Genomic DNA, 23,693 nt, shown 5'->3' with positions numbered 1-23,693 from the left:
TATTGATGTGTAAATAATGATCACTTGTTATGTAGTGCACGTTATATGTAAAACCGTACATACACTAATGTATGTAGTACCTTGGACCCCAGCAATTATACCCACTGTCTATGATCTAGGAGGTTATATCCTGAATTGTATAACATGAATCTGAGTATAGGTTGTCTAGTCTGTTACTAATTTAATCACTGCTGTGAGCTAGGATTTGCTACTATACTATGACAGCGATCTTGATTGAATGATATCATGTGAAATTGTATTTTACACTTGCTTCACTGTTTGGTTTTATTTTATTTTATATTCCTTTTCTGTGAGGCTATTACAGCTAGGATAGGGAAATATGTTGTTTATGTTGTGCTTTATTGACTGTATAGCTTTGTTTATAAATAACTTATATCTGAATCCAGTGAGTGCAGTCCTTGATTGAAGAAATATATATATATAAATCCTGAGAGTGCCCTCCCTTTTTGAGCTTATATATATATATATATATATATATATATATATATATATATATATATATATATATATATATATATATATATATACACACACACACACACACACACATACACACATATACCTCAATTTACAGCGCTTCACTTTACAATGCTTAACTAATACAGCGCTTTGTGGAGCTGAAGTACAACCTCCAAGAATTTTGAAACAGTACTGTAATCGTGAGATTGCGAGAAAAAGAACTGGCACCATTTTATTATGCTTAGTTCACTCAGTTTACAGCATTACAGAGCAATCTGTGTCTCAGTGTTATAGCAAATTATACTACAGAAATTGTCACCATTTTACAGGTACAGTATTTATTGAATACTGTGCTATGCTTGTGTTAAACTAAACGTAGCTCTATTGCACCCCTAATATATGTTAGTTCAAAAATGTTTTTAAACACACTGGCAAGTGAAAAGAAAGCTAAAACTGCCTTGTTTCACTATAAGGCGGTTTTCAGTTTATAGGGGGGCTCCGGTCCCTGACCCACTGTATGAGCGAGGTATACCTGTATATATAAATTTTGTGTATGTGTGTATATTTCATACTCTGCAATGATTAAACATAGAGTTGCAGTGTGAACAGTGCAAAAACAGAATTTATGTTTACCTGATAAATTACTTTCTCCAACGGTGTGTCCGGTCCACGGCGTCATCCTTACTTGTGGGATATTCTCTTCCCCAACAGGAAATGGCAAAGAGCCCAGCAAAGCTGGTCACATGATCCCTCCTAGGCTCCGCCTACCCCAGTCATTCGACCGACGTTAAGGAGGAATATTTGCATAGGAGAAACCATATGGTACCGTGGTGACTGTAGTTAAAGAAAATAAATTATCAGACCTGATTAAAAGAACCAGGGCGGGCCGTGGACCGGACACACCGTTGGAGAAAGTAATTTATCAGGTAAACATAAATTCTGTTTTCTCCAACATAGGTGTGTCCGGTCCACGGCGTCATCCTTACTTGTGGGAACCAATACCAAAGCTTTAGGACACGGATGAAGGGAGGGAGCAAATCAGGTCACCTAAATGGAAGGCACCACGGCTTGCAAAACCTTTCTCCCAAAAATAGCCTCAGAAGAAGCAAAAGTATCAAACTTGTAAAATTTGGTAAAAGTGTGCAGAGAAGACCAAGTCGCTGCCCTACATATCTGATCAACAGAAGCCTCGTTCTTGAAGGCCCATGTGGAAGCCACAGCCCTAGTGGAATGAGCTGTGATTCTTTCGGGAGGCTGCCGTCCGGCAGTCTCGTAAGCCAATCTGATGATGCTTTTAATCCAAAAAGAGAGAGAGGTAGAAGTTGCTTTTTGACCTCTCCTTTTACCAGAATAAACAACAAACAAGGAAGATGTTTGTCTAAAATCCTTTGTAGCATCTAAATAGAATTTTAGAGCGCGAACAACATCCAAATTGTGCAACAAACGTTCCTTCTTTGAAACTGGTTTCGGACACAGAGAAGGTACGATAATCTCCTGGTTAATGTTTTTGTTAGAAACAACTTTTGGAAGAAAACCAGGTTTAGTACGTAAAACCACCTTATCTGCATGAAACACCAGACAAGGAGGAGAACACTGCAGAGCAGATAATTCTGAAACTCTTCTAGCAGAAGAAATTGCAACTAAAAACAAAACTTTCCAAGATAATAACTTAATATCAACGGAATGCAAGGGTTCAAACGGAACCCCCTGAAGAACTGAAAGAACTAAATTGAGACTCCAAGGAGGAGTCAAAGGTTTGTAAACAGGCTTAATTCTAACCAGAGCCTGAACAAAGGCTTGAACATCTGGCACAGCAGCCAGTCTTTTGTGAAGTAACACCGACAAGGCAGAAATCTGTCCCTTCAGGGAACTTGCAGATAATCCTTTTTCCAATCCTTCTTGAAGGAAGGATAGAATCCTAGGAATCTTAACCTTGTCCCAAGAGAATCCTTTAGATTCACACCAACAGATATATTTTTTCCAAACTTTGTGGTAAATCTTTCTAGTTACAGGCTTTCTAGCCTGAACAAGAGTATCAATAACAGAATCTGAGAACCCTCGCTTCGATAAAATCAAGCGTTCAATCTCCAAGCAGTCAGCTGGAGTGAAACCAGATTCGGATGTTCGAACGGACCCTGAACAAGAAGGTCTCGTCTCAAAGGTAGCTTCCAAGGTGGAGCCGATGACATATTCACCAGATCTGCATACCAAGTCCTGCGTGGCCACGCAGGAGCTATCAAGATCACCGACGCCCTCTCCTGATTGATCCTGGCTACCAGCCTGGGGATGAGAGGAAACGGCGGGAACACATAAGCTAGTTTGAAGGTCCAAGGTGCTACTAGTGCATCCACTAGAGCCGCCTTGGGATCCCTGGATCTGGACCCGTAGCAAGGAACTTTGAAGTTCAGACGAGAGGCCATCAGATCCATGTCTGGAATGCCCCACAGCTGAGTGACTTGGGCAAAGATTTCCGGATGGAGTTCCCACTCCCCCGGATGCAATGTCTGACGACTCAGAAAATCCGCTTCCCAATTTTCCACTCCTGGGATGTGGATAGCAGACAGGTGGCAGGAGTGAGACTCCGCCCATAGAATGATTTTGGTCACTTCTTCCATCGCTAGGGAACTCCTTGTTCCCCCCTGATGGTTGATGTACGCAACAGTTGTCATGTTGTCTGATTGAAACCGTATGAACTTGGCCCTCGCTAGCTGAGGCCAAGCCTTGAGAGCATTGAGTATCGCTCTCAGTTCCAGAATATTTATCGGTAGAAGAGATTCTTCCCGAGACCAAAGACCCTGAGCTTTCAGGGATCCCCAGACCGCGCCCCAGCCCATCAGACTGGCGTCGGTCGTGACAATGACCCACTCTGGTCTGCGGAATGTCATTCCTTGTGACAGGTTGTCCAGGGACAGCCACCAACGGAGTGAGTCTCTGGTCCTCTGATTTACTTGTATCTTCGGAGACAAGTCTGTATAGTCCCCATTCCACTGACTGAGCATGCACAGTTGTAATGGTCTTAGATGAATGCGCGCAAAAGGAACTATGTCCATTGCCGCTACCATCAACCCGATCACTTCCATGCACTGAGCTATGGAAGGAAGAGGAACGGAATGAAGTATCCGACAAGAGTCTAGAAGCTTTGTTTTTCTGGCCTCTGTCAGAAAAATCCTCATTTCTAAGGAGTCTATTATTGTTCCCAAGAAGGGAACCCTTGTTGACGGGGATAGAGAACTCTTTTCCACGTTCACTTTCCACCCGTGAGATCTGAGAAAGGCCAGGACAATGTCCGTGTGAGCCTTTGCTTGAGGAAGGGACGACGCTTGAATCAGAATGTCGTCCAAGTAAGGTACTACAGCAATGCCCCTTGGTCTTAGCACAGCTAGAAGGGACCCTAGTACCTTTGTGAAAATCCTTGGAGCAGTGGCTAATCCGAAAGGAAGCGCCACGAACTGGTAATGTTTGTCCAGGAATGCGAACCTTAGGAACCGATGATGTTCCTTGTGGATAGGAATATGTAGATACGCATCCTTTAAATCCACCGTGGTCATGAATTGACCTTCCTGGATGGAAGGAAGAATAGTTCGAATGGTTTCCATCTTGAACGATGGAACCTTGAGAAACTTGTTTAAGATCTTGAGATCTAAGATTGGTCTGAACGTTCCCTCTTTTTTGGGAACTATGAACAGATTGGAGTAGAACCCCATCCCTTGTTCTCTTAATGGAACAGGATGAATCACTCCCATTTTTAACAGGCCTTCTACACAATGTAAGAATGCCTGTCTTTTTATGTGGTCTGAAGACAACTGAGACCTGTGGAACCTCCCCCTTGGGGGAGGTCCCTTGAATTCCAGAAGATAACCTTGGGAGACTATTTCTAGCGCCCAAGGATCCAGAACATCTCTTGCCCAGGCCTGAGCGAAGAGAGAGAGTCTGCCCCCCACCAGATCCGGTCCCGGATCGGGGGCCAACATTTCATGCTGTCTTGGTAGCAGTGGCAGGTTTCTTGGCCTGCTTTCCCTTGTTCCAGCCTTGCATTGGTCTCCAAGCTGGCTTGGCTTGAGAAGTATTACCCTCTTGCTTAGAGGACGTAGCACCTTGGGCTGGTCCGTTTCTACGAAAGGGACGAAAATTAGGTTTATTTTTTGCCTTGAAAGGCCGATCCTGAGGAAGGGCGTGGCCCTTACCCCCAGTGATATCAGAGATAATCTCTTTCAAGTCAGGGCCAAACAGCGTTTTCCCCTTGAAAGGAATGTTAAGTAGCTTGTTCTTGGAAGACGCATCAGCCGACCAAGATTTCAACCAAAGCGCTCTGCGCGCCACGATAGCAAACCCAGAATTCTTAGCCGCTAACCTAGCCAATTGCAAAATGGCGTCTAGGGTGAAAGAATTAGCCAATTTGAGAGCATTGATTCTGTCCATAATCTCCTCCAAAGGAGGAGAATCACTATCGACCGCTCTTATCAGATCATCGAACCAGAAACATGCGGCTGTAGCGACAGGGACAATGCATGAAATTGGTTGTAGAAGGTAACCTTGCTGAACAAACATCTTTTTAAGCAAACCTTCTAATTTTTTATCCATAGGATCTTTGAAAGCACAACTATCCTCTATGGGTATAGTGGTGCGTTTGTTTAAAGTGGAAACCGCTCCCTCGACCTTGGGGACTGTCTGCCATAAGTCCTTTCTGGGGTCGACCATAGGAAACAATTTTTTAAATATGGGGGGAGGGACGAAAGGAATACCGGGCCTTTCCCATTCTTTATTAACAATGTCCGCCACCCGCTTGGGTATAGGAAAAGCTTCTGGGAGCCCCGGCACCTCTAGGAACTTGTCCATTTTACAAAGTTTCTCTGGGATGACCAACTTGTCACAATCATCCAGAGTGGATAATACCTCCTTAAGCAGAATGCGGAGATGTTCCAACTTAAATCTAAATGCAATCACATCAGGTTCAGCCTGTTGAGAAATGTTCCCTGAATCAGTAATTTCTCCCTCAGACAAAACCTCCCTGGCCCCATCAGACTGGGTTAGGGGCCCTTCAGAAATATTATTATCAGCGTCGTCATGCTCTTCAGTATCTAAAACAGAGCAGCCGCGCTTACGCTGATAAGTGTTCATTTTGGCTAAAATGTTTTTGACAGAATTATCCATTACAGCCGTTAATTGTTGCATAGTAAGGAGTATTGGCGCGCTAGATGTACTAGGGGCCTCCTGAGTGGGCAAGACTCGTGTAGACAAAGGAGGGAATGATGCAGTACCATGCTTACTCCCCTCACTTGAGGAATCATCTTGGGCATCATTATCATTATCACATAAATCACATTTATTTAAATGAATAGGAATTCTGGCTTCCCCACATTCAGAACACAGTCTATCTGGTAGTTCAGACATGTTAAACAGGCATAAACTTGATAACAAAGTACAAAAAACGTTTTAAAATAAAACCGTTACTGTCACTTTAAATTTTAAACTGAACACACTTTATTACTGCAATTGCGAAAAAACATGAAGGAATTGTTCAAAATTCACCAAATTTTCACCACAGTGTCTTAAAGCCTTAAAAGTATTGCACACCAAATTTGGAAGCTTTAACCCTTAAAATAACGGAACCGGAGCCGTTTTGAACATTAACCCCTTTACAGTCCCTGGTATCTGCTTTGCTGAGACCCAACCAAGCCCAAAGGGGAATACGATACCAAATGACGCCTTCAGAAAGTCTTTTCTAAGTATCAGAGCTCCTCTCACATGCGACTGCATGCCATGCCTCTCAAAAACAAGTGCGCCACACCGGCGCGAAAATGAGGCTCTGCTTATGCTTTGGGAAAGCCCCTAAGAATAAGGTGTCTAAAACAGTGCCTGCCGATATTATTATATCAAAATACCCAGATAAAATGATTCCTCAAGGCTAAATATGTGTTAATAATGAATCGATTTAGCCCAGAAAAAGTCTACAGTTTTAATAAGCCCTTGTGAAGCCCTTATTTACGATCGAAATAAACATGGCTTACCGGATCCCATAGGGAAAATGACAGCTTCCAGCATTACATCGTCTTGTTAGAATGTGTCATACCTCAAGCAGCAAGAGACTGCACACTGTTCCCCCAACTGAAGTTAATTGCTCTCAACAGTCCTGTGTGGAACAGCCATGGATTTTAGTGACGGTTGCTAAAATCATTTTCCTCATACAAACAGAAATCTTCATCTCTTTTCTGTTTCTGAGTAAATAGTACATACCAGCACTATTTCAAAATAACAAACTCTTGATTGAATAATAAAAACTACAGTTAAACACTAAAAAACTCTAAGCCATCTCCGTGGAGATGTTGCCTGTACAACGGCAAAGAGAATGACTGGGGTAGGCGGAGCCTAGGAGGGATCATGTGACCAGCTTTGCTGGGCTCTTTGCCATTTCCTGTTGGGGAAGAGAATATCCCACAAGTAAGGATGACGCCGTGGACCGGACACACCTATGTTGGAGAAAATGACCTCCTGCTTTACCTCGATATGCCTTTAATAATACTAAAGGCGACAATTAGAGATAAGCTAAAGGATCCTGAGCTACTCTTGACTATTACACATTACTTGGTCTGTGCAGGAACTGCAACATCACAAACTCAGAAAATGTAAAAACATTTATAAATAAAGGGAGAAAGAGACTAAATGAGTCATTTTCTTGCCATAAGCAATAAGTGAGAGCATTAAAATGATATAATGTATTCTAAACTTAGCAAAACAAAAGAGAGAAGAGACCGTGAACAGGAGATACTCATTTCCAACAACTGTTCAGTCAGACAGTAACATACCGAATAAAGGGCTTTTTATAACTTTGTGAATGGCTTTATGTTTTTGCCATCTATGAGCCTGGAGATAAATAATAAGGTTAAACTGGCTGCTACAGTAATGAAATAAGAAAATGTAAATCAATAAGTTACCCAATAATTCCAGCTGGGATCATCAGCAGAATGGCTCCAAGGAGAAAGGGGAACCCCTTCATAAAGCTCATTGTGGCTGGATAAAGTGAGTTGAAAATCCCTGTGGCCAACAAAAAGGAGAGGCCTTCAACACAAGCCACAGAGGAAAATAGCGCACCTAGAGAAGGAACACAGTTAACAACAGTTATTTTCAAAGTGCAGTTTTAGCATCAAACACAATACAAATGGCCTAAAAGCAGAAAGATGGAACTTTATTCTTCACAGTTGTGGGCAATAAAATTGCTAACTTGCTCTGAAGAGACGTGTTAATGGTTTAGTTCTGAATGACAGAAAAATGTAAACAATTAAATACAATAGCATAATCAACACAAACATAAAAGAACAATGCAATAGCGCTTGCTCTGAATTTCCAATGAGCAGTAGATTTTTTTTTCTGTCAAATTTCAAAAAGTCTTTCCATTTCCCTGTATCATGTGACAGCCAAAAACGAAACACAGACTCCCATATGTATACACTGAACATACTCTTTAGGAATAGATGCCTCAGAAATTATGCATCATTTCATGATGCAAGTAAAGTGAATTATGAAAGTTTAGTTTTGTATTTAGTGTAAAAATGAACTTTATAAGAAGATTTTATTAAAGTTTTTTTATCCCACAAATAACTGATTGGCAAATAATTTAACCCTTGAAAATGTTAGCAACGAAAAAAAAAAAAAAAAAAAAAAAATAGATAATTGAAGTAAATTGAAAAACAAGTTTAAAAATGACATGCTCTGTCTGAATCATACAAGTTCAATTTTGACTTAACTGTCCCTTTGATGGTAGTACCAGCGACGTTGTCATAATCATAATACTGAGGGCACCACATACCAGAAGGGGCCTAACCCCCACCCCAAAAAAAATGTGCATGAGAGCCCTCTGTTAAGTAGGTCTGTTACTGATCCCAGAAGGGGTGGTAGAGTGAAGTGGCAGTCAAAGAAGAGAGCTGGATGTGGGGAGATATTTAGAACCCTTGACGTTAGCTCCATTACTAGCTACAAACTTCCAAGATCCCCAATATATATAAAAAAAAAAAAAAAAAAAAAAAAGAGAGACTCACCTGCTCTTTTAAAGGAAAGCCATAAGCTGGCAAAAACAAAAGTTTATTTTAGGGTGGAAAAACATGAATTATGCTTACCTGATAATTTCATTTCCATCTGTGGGAGGAGAGTCCACTGCTACATTCATTACTTGTGGGAATTAAAGGGACAGTCTAGGCCAAAATAAACTTTCATGATTCAGATAGAGCATTTCTTTCCAATGGCATGGAGAGTCCACAAATCCATTAAATTACTAGTGGGAATTCTACTCCTGGCCACCAGGAGGAGGCAAAGAACACCCTAGATGAGCTGTTAAAGGGACAGTCTAGGCCAAAATAAACTTTCATGATTCAGATAGGGCATGTAATTTTAAACAATTTTCCAATTTACTTTTATCACCAATTTTGCTTTGTTCTCTTGGTATTCTTAGTTGAAAGGTTAACCTAGGAGGTTAATATGCTAATTTCTTAGACCTTGAAGTCCACCTCTTTCAGATTGCATTTTAACAGTTTTTCACCACTAGAGGGTGTTAGTTCACATATTTCATATAGATAACACTGTGCTCGTGCACATGAAGTAATCTGGGAGCAGGCACTGATTGGCTAGACTGCAAGTCTGTCAAAAGAACTGAAAAAAGGGGCAGTTTGCAGAGGCTTAGATACAAGATAATCACAGAGGTTAAAAGTATATTATTATAACTGTGTTGGTCATGCAAAACTGGGAAATGGGTAATAAAGGGATTATCTATCTTTTAAAACAATAAAAATTCTGGTGTAGACTGTCCCTTTAAGAACCTGGTCACAAGAATGAGGCAAAGACACTCCAGCCCCAGACATTGTTTAAAATTAGATGCTCTGTCTGAAGCATGAAAGAACATTTTTGGGTTTCATGTCCCTTTAACTAAATCAAACAACCAATCTTCTAACACATTGGAATGCGAAGAAAAAAACCCCAAAATAACAATGCAAGATAAATTAATTGTTTTCGCACAACAAAATGTCTGGATTTGGAAGCCATTTAAACAGACATTATAGTTTGCTAGTAACATGTGTCACATGACCACCAGAATACCCAGCACTTGTACAAGCTGTGAATGACAATTGTCATTTGGATGCAGCTAACCTGTAGTCAGATATTCCCTGTTCACAGTGTTTATTATTATTTAGAGCTGAGATCATGTGGTACTGGCATCCAAAGAAAGGAAAGAAACAAAAAACAAAGATGTATCCTTCTAGATGATTGCAGATTAAAGCTGCCTGCAGGATTATGTGTGTTTGAAGCACTGTTTAACATACTTCATTATGGGCTTACTACCCAAGGTCAGTGGCCTACAATTACCTCTTTCCCTGTGCCATAAAGTCTAGACAGGATGTAGCAGTGGAAAATCGGAAAATCAACTGTTAATGTATAGGATATATACTGGGCTGCCCAGCAGAACAAAAATCTGGCACAGTATTATTTATTTATTATTATTCTTTAGTTATAAAGCGTCAACAGATTCCGCAGCGCTGCCCATGGGTACAAGAATAGAAGTACAACGGAGAAACAATACAAGACAAAATTTTATAGACAGATACAAGGGGAATTGAGGGCCCTATTCCCATGGGAACTTACAATCTAGATGGGTAGGAGGATGGGAAACAGGAGGTGGGGACTGCAAAGGTGGGAATGATATTAGTGGGGAGGGCAACTGTTGGGTTAGTGAAGTTCATTTGTTAATGAGTTGGGTGACAGTACCTCACAAATCTATAAACGTGGCCTTTCCTCAAAACAACTAAGAGTATACAATTTAAACAGACATATCTGCACAACCAAAAGCAATCAATAAAAGGCCATATAACCAGATTCCAATCCCTTGCGTGCACCTGTATTTGCCAACTTTGCATGCTCATTATTATTATTGGCTGCATATACATTATCATGGTAACAAAAGGATAAAAAAAGAACAAAGTATTTTTTACAATATGCCCTACAGTTTAAATAAGTTTAAGTAGAATGTGAAGAAAAATCTCAGAGTGAAACTGCACATGAGAAGCCTTGTAGAGGAGAGTGTAAGAGGGGAAATTAAAAGGGAAAAAACCATTTATGCTTACCCGTTATATTACATTTCTTTCATAAATTTGTGAAAAAGCAGGAACCTAAGCTAAGAAACCGGCGCATTTTTGGTTCCGCATCTGGGTTGCGCTTGCCGATTAGTGGCTAAAAGTACAAACCATTCAGCAAGTGCTACCCAGGGCCCTGCACCAAAAATGGGCCGGCTCCTAAGCTTAGATTCCTGCTTTTTCCAATAAAGATAGCAAGAGAACGAATAAAATGTGATAATTGGAGTAAATTGGAAAGTTGCTTAAAATTGCATGTTCCATCTGAATCATGAAAAAAAAAACATAATTTATGCTTACCTGATAAATTTATTTCTCTTGTAGTGTATCCAGTCCACGGATCATCCATTACTTATGGGATATTCTCCTTCCCAACAGGAAGTTGCAAGAGGATCACCCACAGCAGAGCTGCAATATAGCTCCTCCCCTCACTGCCATATCCAGTCATTCGACCGAAACAAGACGAGAAAAAAGAAACCATAGGGTGCAGTGGTGACTGTAGTTTAATTAAATTTTAGACCTGCCTTAAAATGACAGGGCGGGCCGTGGACTGGATACACTACAAGAGAAATAAATTTATCAGGTAAGCATAAATTATGTTTTCTCTTGTTAAGTTTATCCAGTCCACGGATCATCCATTACTTATGTGATACCAATACCAAAGCTAAAGTACACGGATGATGGGAGGGACAAGGCAGGGATTAAGCGGAAGGAACCACTGCCTGAAGAACCTTTCTCCAAAAAACAGCCTCCGAAGAAGCAAAAGTATCAAATTTGAAAATTTTTTGAAAAAGTGTGAAGCGAAGACCAAGTCGCGGCCTTGCAAATCTGTTCAACAGAGGCCTCATTTTTAAAGGCCCAGGTGGAAGCCACAGCTCTAGTAGAATGAGCTGTAATTCTTTGAGGGGGCTGCTGTCCAGCAGTCTCATAGGCTAGGCGTATAATACTTCAAAGCCAAAAGGAAAGAGAGGTTGCCGAAGCTTTTTGACCTCTCCTCTGTCCAGAATAAACGACAAACAGGGAAGATGTTTGACGAAAATCTTTAGTAGCTTGTAAGTAAAACTTCAAGGCACGGACTACGTCCAGATTATGTAAAAGACGTTCCTTCTTTGAAGAAGGATTAGGACACAATGATGGAACAACAATCTCTTGATTGATATTCTTGTTAGAAACCACCTTAGGTAAAAACCCAGGTTTGGTACGCAGAACTACCTTATCTGCATGAAAAATCAGATAAGGAGAATCACATGGTAAGGCAGATAGCTCAGAGACTCTCCGAGCCGAGGAAATAGCCATCAAAAACAGAACTTTCCAAGATAAAAGCTTAATATCAATGGAATGAAGGGGTTCAAACGGAACTCCTTGAAGAATTTTAAGAACCAAGTTTAAGCTCCATGGGGGAGCAACAGGTTTAAACGCAGGCTTAATTCTAACCAAAGCCTGACAAAATGCCTGGACGTCTGGAACTTCTGCCAGACGTTTGTGCAAAAGAATAGACAGAGCAGAAATCTGTCCCTTTAAGGAACTAGCTGATAATCCTTTGTCCAAATCCTCTTGGAGAAAGGACAATATCCTAGGAATCCTAACCTTACTACATGAGTAATTCTTGGATTCACACCAGTAAAGATATGTACGCCATATCTTGTGATAGATTTTCCTGGTAACAGGCTTTCGTGCCTGTATTAAGGTATCAATGACTGACTCGGAGAAGCCACGTTTTGATAGAATCAAGCGTTCAATCTCCATGCAGTCAGTCTCAGAGAAATTAGATTTAGAGGCAGAGTCCATGGTGGAAAGGATGACATGTCCACTAGGTCTGCATACCAGGTCCTGCGTGGCCACGCAGGCGCTATTAGAATCACTGATGCTCTCTCCTGTTTGATTTTGGCAATCAGTCGAGGGAGCAGAGGAAACGGTGGAAACACATAAGCCAGGTTGAAGAACCAAGGCGCTGCTAGAGCATCTATCAGCGTCGCTTCTGGGTCCCTGGACCTGGATCCGTAACAAGGAAGCTTGGCGTTCTGGCGAGACGCCATGTCCAACTCTGGTTTGCCCCAACGATGAATCAACTGAGCAAACACCTCCGGATGGAGTTCCCACTCCCCCGGGTGAAAAGTCTGACGACTTAGAAAATCCGCCTCCCAGTTCTCCACGCCTGGGATATGGATTGCTGACAGGTGGCAAGAGTGAGTCTCTGCCCAGCGAATTATTTTTGAGACTTCTAACATCGCTAGGGAACTCCTGGTTCCCCCTTGATGGTTGATGTAAGCCACAGTCGTGATATTGTCCGACTGAAATCTAATGAACCTCAGTGTTGCTAACTGAGGCCAAGCCAGAAGAGCATTGAATATTGCTCTTAACTCCAGAATCCCTGTGCCTTCAGGGAGTTCCAGACTGCACCCCAACCTAGAAGGCTGGCATCTGTTGTTACAATTGTCCAATCTGGCCTGCGAAAGGTCATACCCTCGGACAGGTGGACCCGAGACAACCACCAAAGAAGAGAATCTCTGGTCTCTTGATCCAGATTTAGCAGAGGGGACAAATCTGTGTAATCCCCATTCCACTGACTTAGCATGCATAATTGCAGCGGTCTGAGATGTAGGCGCGCAAATGGCACTATGTCCATTGCCGCTACCATTAAGCCGATCACCTCCATACACTGAGCCACTGAAGGGCGCGGAATGGAATTAAGAATACGGTGAGCATTTAGAAGCTTTGATAACCTGGACTCCGTCAGGTAAATTTTCATCTCTACAGAATCTATAAGAGTCCCTAAGAAGGAGACTCTTGTGAGTGGGGATAGAGAACTCTTTTCCTCGTTCACTTTCCACCCGTGCGATCTCAGAAATGCCAGAACTATCTCTGTATGAGACTTGGCAATTTGAAAGCTTGACGTCTGTATCAGGATGTCGTCTAGATATGGAGCCACCGCTATGCCTCGCGGTCTTAGAACCGCCAGAAGTGAGCCCAGAACCTTCGTAAAGATTCTCGGGGCTGTAGCCAACCCGAAGGGAAGAGCTACAAATTGGTAATGCCTGTCTAGAAAGGCAAACCTTAGGAACCGATGATGATCTTTGTGAATCGGTATGTGAAGGTAGGCATCCTTTAAGTCCACTATGGTCATGTACTGACCCTCTTGGATCATGGGTAGGATGGTCCGAATAGTTTCCATTTTGAAAGATAGAACTCGGAGGAATTTGTTTAAGATCTTTAGATCCAAAATTGGTCTGAAGGTTCCCTCTTTTTTGGGAACCACAAACAGATCTGAATAAAAACCCTGTCCTTGTTCCGTCCGCGGAACTGGATGGATCACTCCCATTACTAGGAGGTCTTGCACACAGCGTAGGAATGCCTCTTTCTTTATCTGATTTGCAGATAACCTTGAAAGATGAAATCTCCCTTGTGGAGGGGAAGCTTTGAAGTCCAGAAGATATCCCTGAGATATGATCTCCAACACCCAGGGATCCTGAACATCTCTTGCCCACGCCTGGGCGAAGAGAAAAAGTCTGCCCCCTACTAGAACCGTCGCCGGATAGGGGGCCGCTCCTTCATGCTGTCTTAGAGGCAGCAGCAGGCTTTCTGGCCTGCTTGCCTTTGTTCCAGGACTGGTTAGGTTTCCAGGCCTGCTTAGATTGAGCAAAAGTTCCCTCTTGTCTTGAAGCGGAGGAAGTTGATGCTGAACCTGCCTTGGAATTTCGAAAGGCACAAAAATTAGACTGTTTGGCCTTTGATTTGGCCCTGTCCTGAGGAAGGGTATGACCCTTACCTCCAGTAATGTCAGCAATAATTTCTTTCAAACCAGGCCCGAATAAGGTCTGCCCCTTGAAAGGAATGTTGAGTAATTTAGACTTTGAAGTCACATCAGCTGACCAGGATTTGAGCCATAGCGCCCTACGCGCCTGGATGGCGAATCCAGAATTCTTAGCCGTTAGTTTAGTCAAATGAACAATGGCATCAGAAACAAATGAGTTAGCTAGCTTAAGAGTTCTAAGCTTGTCAACAATTTCAGTCAATGGAGCTGTATGGATGGCCTCTTCCAGGGCCTCAAACCAGAATGCCGCTGCAGCAGTGACAGGCGCAATGCATGCAAGGGGCTGTAAAATAAAACCTTGTTGAATAAACATTTTCTTAAGGTAACCCTCTAATTTTTTATCCATTGGATCTGAAAAAGCACAACTGTCCTCAACCGGGATAGTGGTACGCTTTGCTAAAGTAGAAACTGCTCCCTCCACCTTAGGGACAGTCTGCCATAAGTCCCGTGTAGTGGCATCTATTGGAAACATTTTTGGGGTGGGGAAAAGGGCACACCGGGCCTATCCCACTCCTTACTGTAAGCCTTTTAGGTATTGGAAAAACCATCAGTACTCACCGGCACTGCATAGTATTTATCCAGCCTACACAATTTCTCTGGCACTGCAATTGTGTCACAGTCATTCAGAGCAGCTAATACCTCCCCAAGCAATACACAGAGGTTTTCAAGCTTAAATTTAAAATTAGAAATCTCTGAATCAGGTCTCCCCGAATCAGAGACGTCACCCACAGACTGAAGCTCTCCGTCCTCCTCCGGTTCTGCATATTGTGACGCAGTATCAGACATGGCTCTTACAGCATCTACGCGCTCTGTATCTCATCTAACCCCAGAGCTATCGCGCTTGCCTCTCAATTCAGGCAATCTGGATAATACCTCTGACAGGGTATTATTCATGATTGCAGCCATGTCCTGCAAAGTAATCGCTATGGGCGTCCCTGATGTACTTGGCGCCATATTAGCGTGCCTCCCTTCAGCGGGAGGCGAAGGGTCCGACACGTGGGGAGAGTTAGTCGGCATAACTTCCCCCTCGACAGACCCCTCTGGTGACAATTCTTTTATAGATAAAGACTGATCTTTACTGTTTAAGGTGAAATCAATACATTTAGTACACATTCTTCTATGGGGCTCCACCATGGCTTTTAAACATAATGAACAAGTATCCTCTGTTCCAGACATGTTTGTACAGACTAGCAATGAGACTAGCAAGCTTGGAAAACACTTTAAAGCAAGTTAACAAGCAATATAAAAAACGTTACTGTGCCTTTAAGAGAAACAAATTTTGACAAAATTTGAAATAACAGTGAAAAAAGGCAGTTACACTAACAAAATTTTTACAGTGTATGTAACAAGTCAGCAGAGCATTGCACCCACTTGCAAATGGATGATTAACCCCTTAATAACAAAAACAGAATAATAAATGACAAAAATGTTTTTAAACACAGTCACAACAACTGCCACAGTCTACTGTGATTGTTACCCTCCTCAAACACGACTTTGAAGCCTTTTGAGCCCTTCACAGATGTCCTGTATCATGCAGAGGGAAGCTGAATGTCTCTGTCAGTATTTTTAGCTGCACAGAAAAGCACTAAAATAGGCCCTTCCCACTCATATTGCAACAGTGGAAAGCTTCAGGAAACTGTCTCTAGGCAGAAATCAAACCAGTCATGTGGAAAAAAACTAGGCCCCAATAAGTTTTGTCACCAAACATATATAAAAACGATTAACATGCCAGCAAACGTTTTATATTACATTTTTATAAGAGTATGCATCTCTATTAATAAGCCTGATACCAGTAGCTATCACTGCATTTAAGGCTTTACTTACATTAATCCGGTATAAGCAGCATTTTCTAGCAAATGCCATCCCTAGAAAAATATTAACTGCACATACTTTATTGCAGGAAAACCTGCACGCCATTCCCTCTCTGAAGTTACCTCACTCCTCAGAATATGTGAGAACAGCCATGGATCTTAGTTACTTCTGCTAAGATCATAGAAAATGCAGGCAGATTCTTCTTCTAAATACTGCCTGAGATAAACAGCACACTCCGGTACCATTTAAAAATAACAAACTTTTGATTGAAGAAATAAACTAAGTATAAAACACCACTCTCCTCTTACGACCTCCATCTTTGTTGAGGGTTGCAAGAGAATGACTGGATATGGCAGTGAGGGGAGGAGCTATATAGCAGCTCTGCTGTGGGTGATCCTCTTGCAACTTCCTGTTGGGAAGGAGAATATCCCATAAGTAATGGATGATCCGTGGACTGGATACACTTAACAAGAGAAATTGGGTTTATGTCCCTTTAACATAAATACTCATGAAGTGAAAACCGATTTGGTAAAGTGTGCAGAAATGTTGATTGGGAGAGACTTTTCTGCCTCCAAATAAGTGCTATGAATTATGAGTAATAAACAAGAAAAAGAAATAGATGTAGCCCATAGGCCTTTGCATGGACAGAATAAAATCCTACATATTCTGTAGAAAAAAATTCTTTAAAATTTCTTAAAAAAAAAACTTTAACTACATCTAATGTGTGCAAAGAGAGTAAACTACAAAATTCCCTAAAGATGAGATTAAAGAAACTAAATATGGCAAGAAATCAAAGTTAGAAGTTAAAACAGCCTTATCTTGATAGAAAACAAGACAAGGAACAGTGATGGAACTACCATTGGTGCAGCAGGTGCTGTGGCACTAGAGCGCAAGTGCTGAGGGGGCCAATAGCAGCCCGTTTATACATAGCTGCGTACAGAATGCATGGGGAGCCTTTTATAAGGACAGAATGCAGGTCCACCTTATCTAACTATCCTCAAATTCATTATACAAAGCTGCATGTACATTATTACTATTGGTTACTACTGAATTAGCCTTGGGGGCCCAAAAAAAATAATTTTGCAGCAGGGCCCTCTGTTGAGTAGGTCCACTACTGACAAAGAGGCTCACAAGAAAGTGTGGGCAATCCAGAGAGTCTTCTGTAAGAGAAAACAATACTGGCCTAGAAAAAAAGTTGAATGTCTATAGAATGTATAGGCTCAAAAGCGGAGAAAGCTGCAAGACTCATAAAAGCAAATTAAGGATCTTAAAAAAAGTGACTGGATTAATAACTGGTTTTATCCTGAGAAAGGCTTGAACACAACTCTGAACGTCAGAAAGGTGAGTTATTTTCTTAAAAGGACAGTTTACTCAAAACAATTCTCGCCTTTAATTTGTTCCCAATGATCCACTTTACCTGCTGGAATGTATTAAATAGTTCACAAATATTTCTTTTACCCTTATATTGACATTTGAAATAGGTGATTTAGCCTGTGGTATCCCCACCTATTCTGAAAGTTTCTGGTCTTAGATCCAAGCTATAGATACGTTGAGTAAACACAGCCAGCAGAAAAAAAAAATTACACTCCCAATGGGGTATAGAAGAGGTAATAAAAACAAAATTTACGCTTACCTGAAAAATTATTTTCTTTCCTGGCATGGAGAGTCCACAAATCCATTCAATTACTAATGGGAATTCAACTCCTGGCCACCAGGAGAAGGCAAAGAACATCCCCACTTCCTATAAACCCCCAGTCATTTAGCCAAAGGAATATAGAAAGAAGATGACAAGGGTATAGGAGGTGCATGAGGTTTGAAATAGGCAAAAAACAAACAAACAGTCTTAAAATAAATTAAAGGGACACTGAACCCAAATTTTTTCTTTTGTGATTCAGATAGAGCATGCGATTTTAAGCAACTTTCTAATTTACTCCTATTATCAATTTTTCTTCATTCTCTTGGTATCTTTATTTGAAAAGCAAGAATGTAAGTTTAGATGCCGGCCCATTTTTGGCGAACAATCTGGGTTGTTCTTGCTGATTGGTGGATAAATTCACCCACCAATAAACAAGTGCTGTCCAGTGTTCTGAACCAAAAATTGGCTGGCTCCTTAGCATAGATGCCTTCTTTTTAAACTAAAGATACAAAGAGAACGAAGAAAAATTGATAATAGGAGTAAATTAGAAAGTTGCCTAAAATTGCATGCTCTATATGAATCACGAAAGAAAAATTTTGGGTTCAGTGTCCCTTTAAGGGCGGGTCGTGGACTCTCCATGCCAGGAAAGAAAAGAAATTATCAGGTAAACATACATTTTGTTTTCTTTCCAATGGCATGGAGAGTTCACAAATCCATTCAATTACTAGTGGGAACCAATATCCAAGCTAGAGGACACAGAATGGAAGGAGGGAGAACAAGACAGGCGAACCTAAACAGAAGGCACCACTGCTTGAAGAACAATACTCCCAAAGGACGCCTCAACTAAGACAAAAGATCGAATTAGTAAAACTTGGAAAAATATGCAACGAGGACCAAGTGGCCACCTTGCAGAGTTGATCCCCATAAGCCTCATTTATGAAACAGCCCTAATGGAATGAGCAGAAATTCTTTTAGGAGGCGGATGTCCAGCTGACTCATAAGCCAACCAAATAACACTTCTCAGCCAGAAAGAGAAAGCAGAAGACGTGGCCTTCTGGCCCCTACGCTTACTAGAGAAAACAAAAAGGGCAGTAGAATGCCAAAAATCTCTAGATGCCTACAGATAGAATTTCAGAGCACGCACAACATCCAGGATATGCAACAGACGTTCCTTCTGAGAAGGATTAGAACAACGAAGGAAAAACATTTTCCTGAATGATATTGCAGTCCGACACTACCCGAAGAAAGCCCAAACTTAGTACGAAGAACCACCTTATCCACATGAAAAATAAGGAAAGGGGTATCACACTGCAGAGCTGAAAGCTCGGAAACTGTGCGAGCAGAAGAAATAGCGAGGAGAAACAAAACTTTCCAAGATAATTTAATATCAACAGAGTGCATAGGCTCCAAAGGAGCCTGTTGCAAAACCTTAAGAACAAGATTAGGGCCCCATGGAGGAGCAACCGGTTTAAACACAGGCCTGATTCTAACCAAGGCCTGAACAAGGATTGAACATCTGATAGGTCTGCCAGACGTGAAAGCAAAAGAATCGAAAGAGTACTGACCGACAAGCCTTTCTCCAGGCCCTCCTGAAGAAAGGATAGCATACGGGGAACCCTCACCCGACTCCAAGAGAATCCCCTAGATTACACCAATAAAAGATATTTACAACACATCTCATGGTAAATCCAGCAAGTTAACGGCTTACAAGCCTGAAGCATGGTATCAATAACCTTAGCTGAAAAACCACGCCTAGACAATACTAGGCATTCAATCTCTAAGCAGACCGCTTTCAGAGAATCTAGGTTTGGATGTAGGAAGGGACCCTGAAGTAGAAAGTCCTTCTTCAGAGGCAATTTCCACGGGAAAAGGATGACCTGTTTACCATATCTGCAAATCAAGCTCTGCGAGGCCATGCTGGAGCGCTTGGAATCACCGAAGCCTGCTCCTTATAATACGGGCTGTTACCCGAGGAAGAAGGGCAAATGGGGAAAACAGATAAATTAGACCAAAGTCCCATGGCGTTGCCCAGACCTGCTTGTGGATCCCTTAATCTAGAACCGTGTTTTGGAAGCATTTCTGAAACTACCCACCTGAGGAGTTATTTTTGAGAATACTTACGGAATGGAGGGCCCATTCCCCTGGGAGAAAAATCTGCCTGTTCAGATAATCGGCTTCCCAGTTGTCCCCTCCTGGGATATACATAGCAGAAAGGCAACAATTGTGAGACTCCACCCACTGAAAAATGCGAGTCACCTCCTTCATAGCTAATGAGCTCAGAGATCCTCCCTGGTGGTAGATATACGCCACCGAAGAAAAATTGTCCGATTGGATCTGATAAACTTAGCCCAACTCAAATGAGGCCAAGCAATCAAGAGCATTGGAGATGGCTCAAATATTAGAATATTTATAGGGAGGACATACACCTCTTGAGATCAAAATCCCTGAGCTCTTAGGGAACCCCAAACTGCTCCCCAACCCGAAAGGCTGGCATTCGAGGTCACAATCTCCGAAAATAGACTCAGGTAGCATGTGCCCTGGAACAAAAGGTCCAGGGAGATGCACCAGGACAAAGACTCTCGTCTGGGAGTCTAAAACTATCCTCTGATAAAAACTCAGAGCGGACTCCGTTCCTGGATGCATAACTGAATAGGTTTCAGATGGAAACTAACAAAAGAAATAATGTTCCGGCGTGTGACGTCATCAGCGTTCGACAAGACAGGAAGACGGAGGGTCCGCTCGGTGTAAGATTTGCACAGGCTTGGGGGAAAACACTTGACAAAACAAGGTACAGGCAGTAAGCTGAATTACCAGTGGTGCGGTGCTTCAGAGGTGCGGTGGGAACAAAAACCGCCAATATAGAAATCCAAAAAACAGAGATCTGAGCACTCAGGGGCAGGGTAAAATCCAGGAATCTTTATTTAACAAGGTATAAAAGCTGCATCAAGGTGCAGGTAAGCAGGAGTAGCAGTCCTGACGCGTTTCGCGCCCCCTAGTGGCGCTTAGTCATAGGAGCTAGTGCTAAACATATCTGTAGTGTACTTAAAGGGATCACTGTCCAATCAGCAGCCGGTTGCTGCAGCAATCGGACATCACCCTGAAGGAAACACTAACAGCATGTTAAAAATGTTAAAATCAACAAATATAATAAAATTGAAGGTACAAAAGAATCTTAGTATGCATACTAACAGGCTGATATGAATAGAAACATTAAAAACATATTAATGTATATCTATAAACCTTTATAGCTAATTAATTATCTAAGCTTTGTAAATGCAAAATGCCTAATAAATAGTAAACTGAACAAATCCATAGCTAGAAACTAAACCTAGGACGATATATTCAAATAATGTTAGCAAGCATTAAGGCATAGTGGTAATGTTAGAGCTATATAAGTATATAGTTAATCTACAGTCATGTTTGGAAAATTATGAATATTTTGGAAAATGAGGAATATTGTATTACAGATCTATGGTATGTATATATAAATATGCTGTTGGCTTTGTTAGCGATCGTCAACCTAGAAAGGGAGAACATCAAAAATATGAAGAAATGCCAATATGCAGTTTAAGATTGTTATTAATAATAGTTATAATATATTTTTTTAATTAAGGAGTGCATATTTGAGCATTAATCTATAAAGTAAGAAATGTCCCATTCCAGATTGATACCCTTAGGGTGTCTGGTTTCTAATTTTAGAATCCAGAATAACTCCCTTTTTGTAAGGAGTTTATGTCTGTCCCCTCCTCTGGTAGGTTTGTGAACTACTTCAAAAAAATATATTATAACTATTATTAATAACAATCTTAAACTGCATATAGGCATTTCTTCATATTTTTGATGTTCTCCCTTTCTAGGTTGACGATCGCTAACAAAGCCAACAGCATATTTATATATACATACCATAGATCTGTAATACAATATTCCTCATTTTCCAAAATATTCATAATTTTTCAAACATGACTGTAGATTAACTATATACTTATATAGCTCTAACATTACCACTATGCCTTAATGCTTGCTAACATTATTTGAATATATCGTCCTAGGTTTAGTTTCTAGCTATGGATTTGTTCAGTTTACTATTTATTAGGCATTTTGCATTTACAAAGCTTAGATAATTAATTAGCTATAAAGGTTTATAGATATACATTAATATGTTTTTAATGTTTCTATTCATATCAGCCTGTTAGTATGCATACTAAGATTCTTTTGTACCTTCAATTTTATTATATTTGTTGATTTTAACATTTTTTAACATGCTGTTAGTGTTTCCTTCAGGGTGATGTCCGATTGCTGCAGCAACCGGCTGCTGATTGGACAGTGATCCCTTTAAGTACACTACAGATATGTTTAGCACTAGCTCCTATGACTAAGCGCCACTAGGGGGCGCGAAACGCGTCAGGACTGCTACTCCTGCTTACCTGCACCTTGATGCAGCTTTTATACCTTGTTAAAGAAAGATTCCTGGATTTTACCCTGCCCCTGAGTGCTCAGATCTCTGTTTTTTGGAAAAGAAATAATGTCCAAGGAAGCCACCATTAGACTAAATACTTTCAAACCAAGAGCCACTGATGGACGGACAGAGAACTGAAGAGAAAGACAAGCAGGAAGAAGCTTGGATTTTCTGACCTCCGTCAAGAAATTCTTCATGGAGATCGAATCTATGATCGTCCCCAAAAAAACATACCCTGGTAATTGGTACCAAGAAGCCCTTTCCAGATTCACCATCCCCCTATGGAGGCGGAGAATCGACAACAGAGATTTGTATGGGATCTTGCTAAATGAAGAGATGCCGCCTGAACCAAGATATTGTCCAGGTACGGGGACACTGCAATTAATATAGATCTGGTCACTGCCAAAAGAGCCCCTAGAACCTTCGTAAAGATTTGTGGAACAGTGGCTTGGCCCGAAAGGTAGAGCTAAAAATTGGAAGAGTTTGTCCAAAAAGGCAAAACGCAGGAATTGGAAATGTTCCCTGTGAATAGTAACATGAGAATATGCATCCCTCAGGTCAATGGTAAGCATGAACTAATCCTCCTGAACTAAAGGGAGACTAGAACGGATAATCTCCATTTTAAAGAACGGAACCTTTTTTTTTTTTTTTTTTAAATCCAAAAACATCCGCCCAGGGACCGTACATTAGGTCACGTACATAAAAATAAAATCTTCTCAAAAAGAGACAGAATAAATTAAAGTGAATGTAAAGTTTGACAAAGTGTGCCCGGTTTTTAAAAATCCTATTACAAATAGGGCCACTTTCATTCATCAAACTTTACATTCCACTCGTTTTGTTAAAATACTTACCTTTTATTCTTAAATGCCGCTCCAGCGCTTCCCCCGCCCGTCACAAGCCTCTTCATACGTCAGCAATGACAAATCCGGCTTCCCCCCCAGAGCAAACATTGCCTGAGGCCAAGCCGTGAATGGAGGAAGCCAGATTAGTAATTTTTGACATATGAAGAGACTTGCGACGGGCGGGTGAAGCACCGGAGCGGCTTTCAAGAATAAAAAGGTAAGTATTTTAACAAAACGAGTGAAATGTAAAGTTTGAGGAATGAAAGTGCCCCTGTTTTTTAAATATTTTTTATTGAGGTTTAGTTTGCGGCATATGAACAATGCATTTCAGAGAAAACCAGATACAGTAATTGTTACAAATTATACATCCGATATTCGTTGAACAATATATACAAAGCAGAGAAATATGGCATTGCTTTAAAGATATCAGTATACACTATGTTTGCCAGTTGAACTGTATGTCCTCTAAATGGAGTCTGAGGCCACTTTTGGACCTCACTACTCTATATAGAGAAAGAAACTTCAGCGGACAGTAATGAACTAT

At 41.2% G+C, this 23,693-nt stretch overlaps 1 protein-coding gene across 2 annotated transcripts in view; it reads right to left on the bottom strand.

Moving 5' to 3' along the window:
• The window catches only part of SLC46A1 (solute carrier family 46 member 1), a 144,692-nt gene that overhangs the window by 10,495 nt on the left and 110,504 nt on the right, over nucleotides 1-23,693 (bottom strand). The window contains exon 4 of one of the 2 annotated variants that reach the window (XM_053706203.1): nucleotides 7,413-7,569. The exons of the other annotated variant lie outside the window; for it this stretch is intronic. Coding sequence (XP_053562178.1) covers nucleotides 7,413-7,569 — 157 coding nt within the window. The remainder of the gene's footprint in view (nucleotides 1-7,412; nucleotides 7,570-23,693) is intronic. 2 annotated transcript variants of the gene reach the window in all.

This window comes from Bombina bombina, chromosome 3 (genome assembly GCF_027579735.1).
Source record: "Bombina bombina isolate aBomBom1 chromosome 3, aBomBom1.pri, whole genome shotgun sequence".
Classification (NCBI taxonomy): domain Eukaryota; kingdom Metazoa; phylum Chordata; class Amphibia; order Anura; family Bombinatoridae; genus Bombina; species Bombina bombina.
The sequence above is the reverse complement of the archived record's forward strand: the minus strand, read 5'-3'. Positions and strand labels throughout refer to the sequence as shown.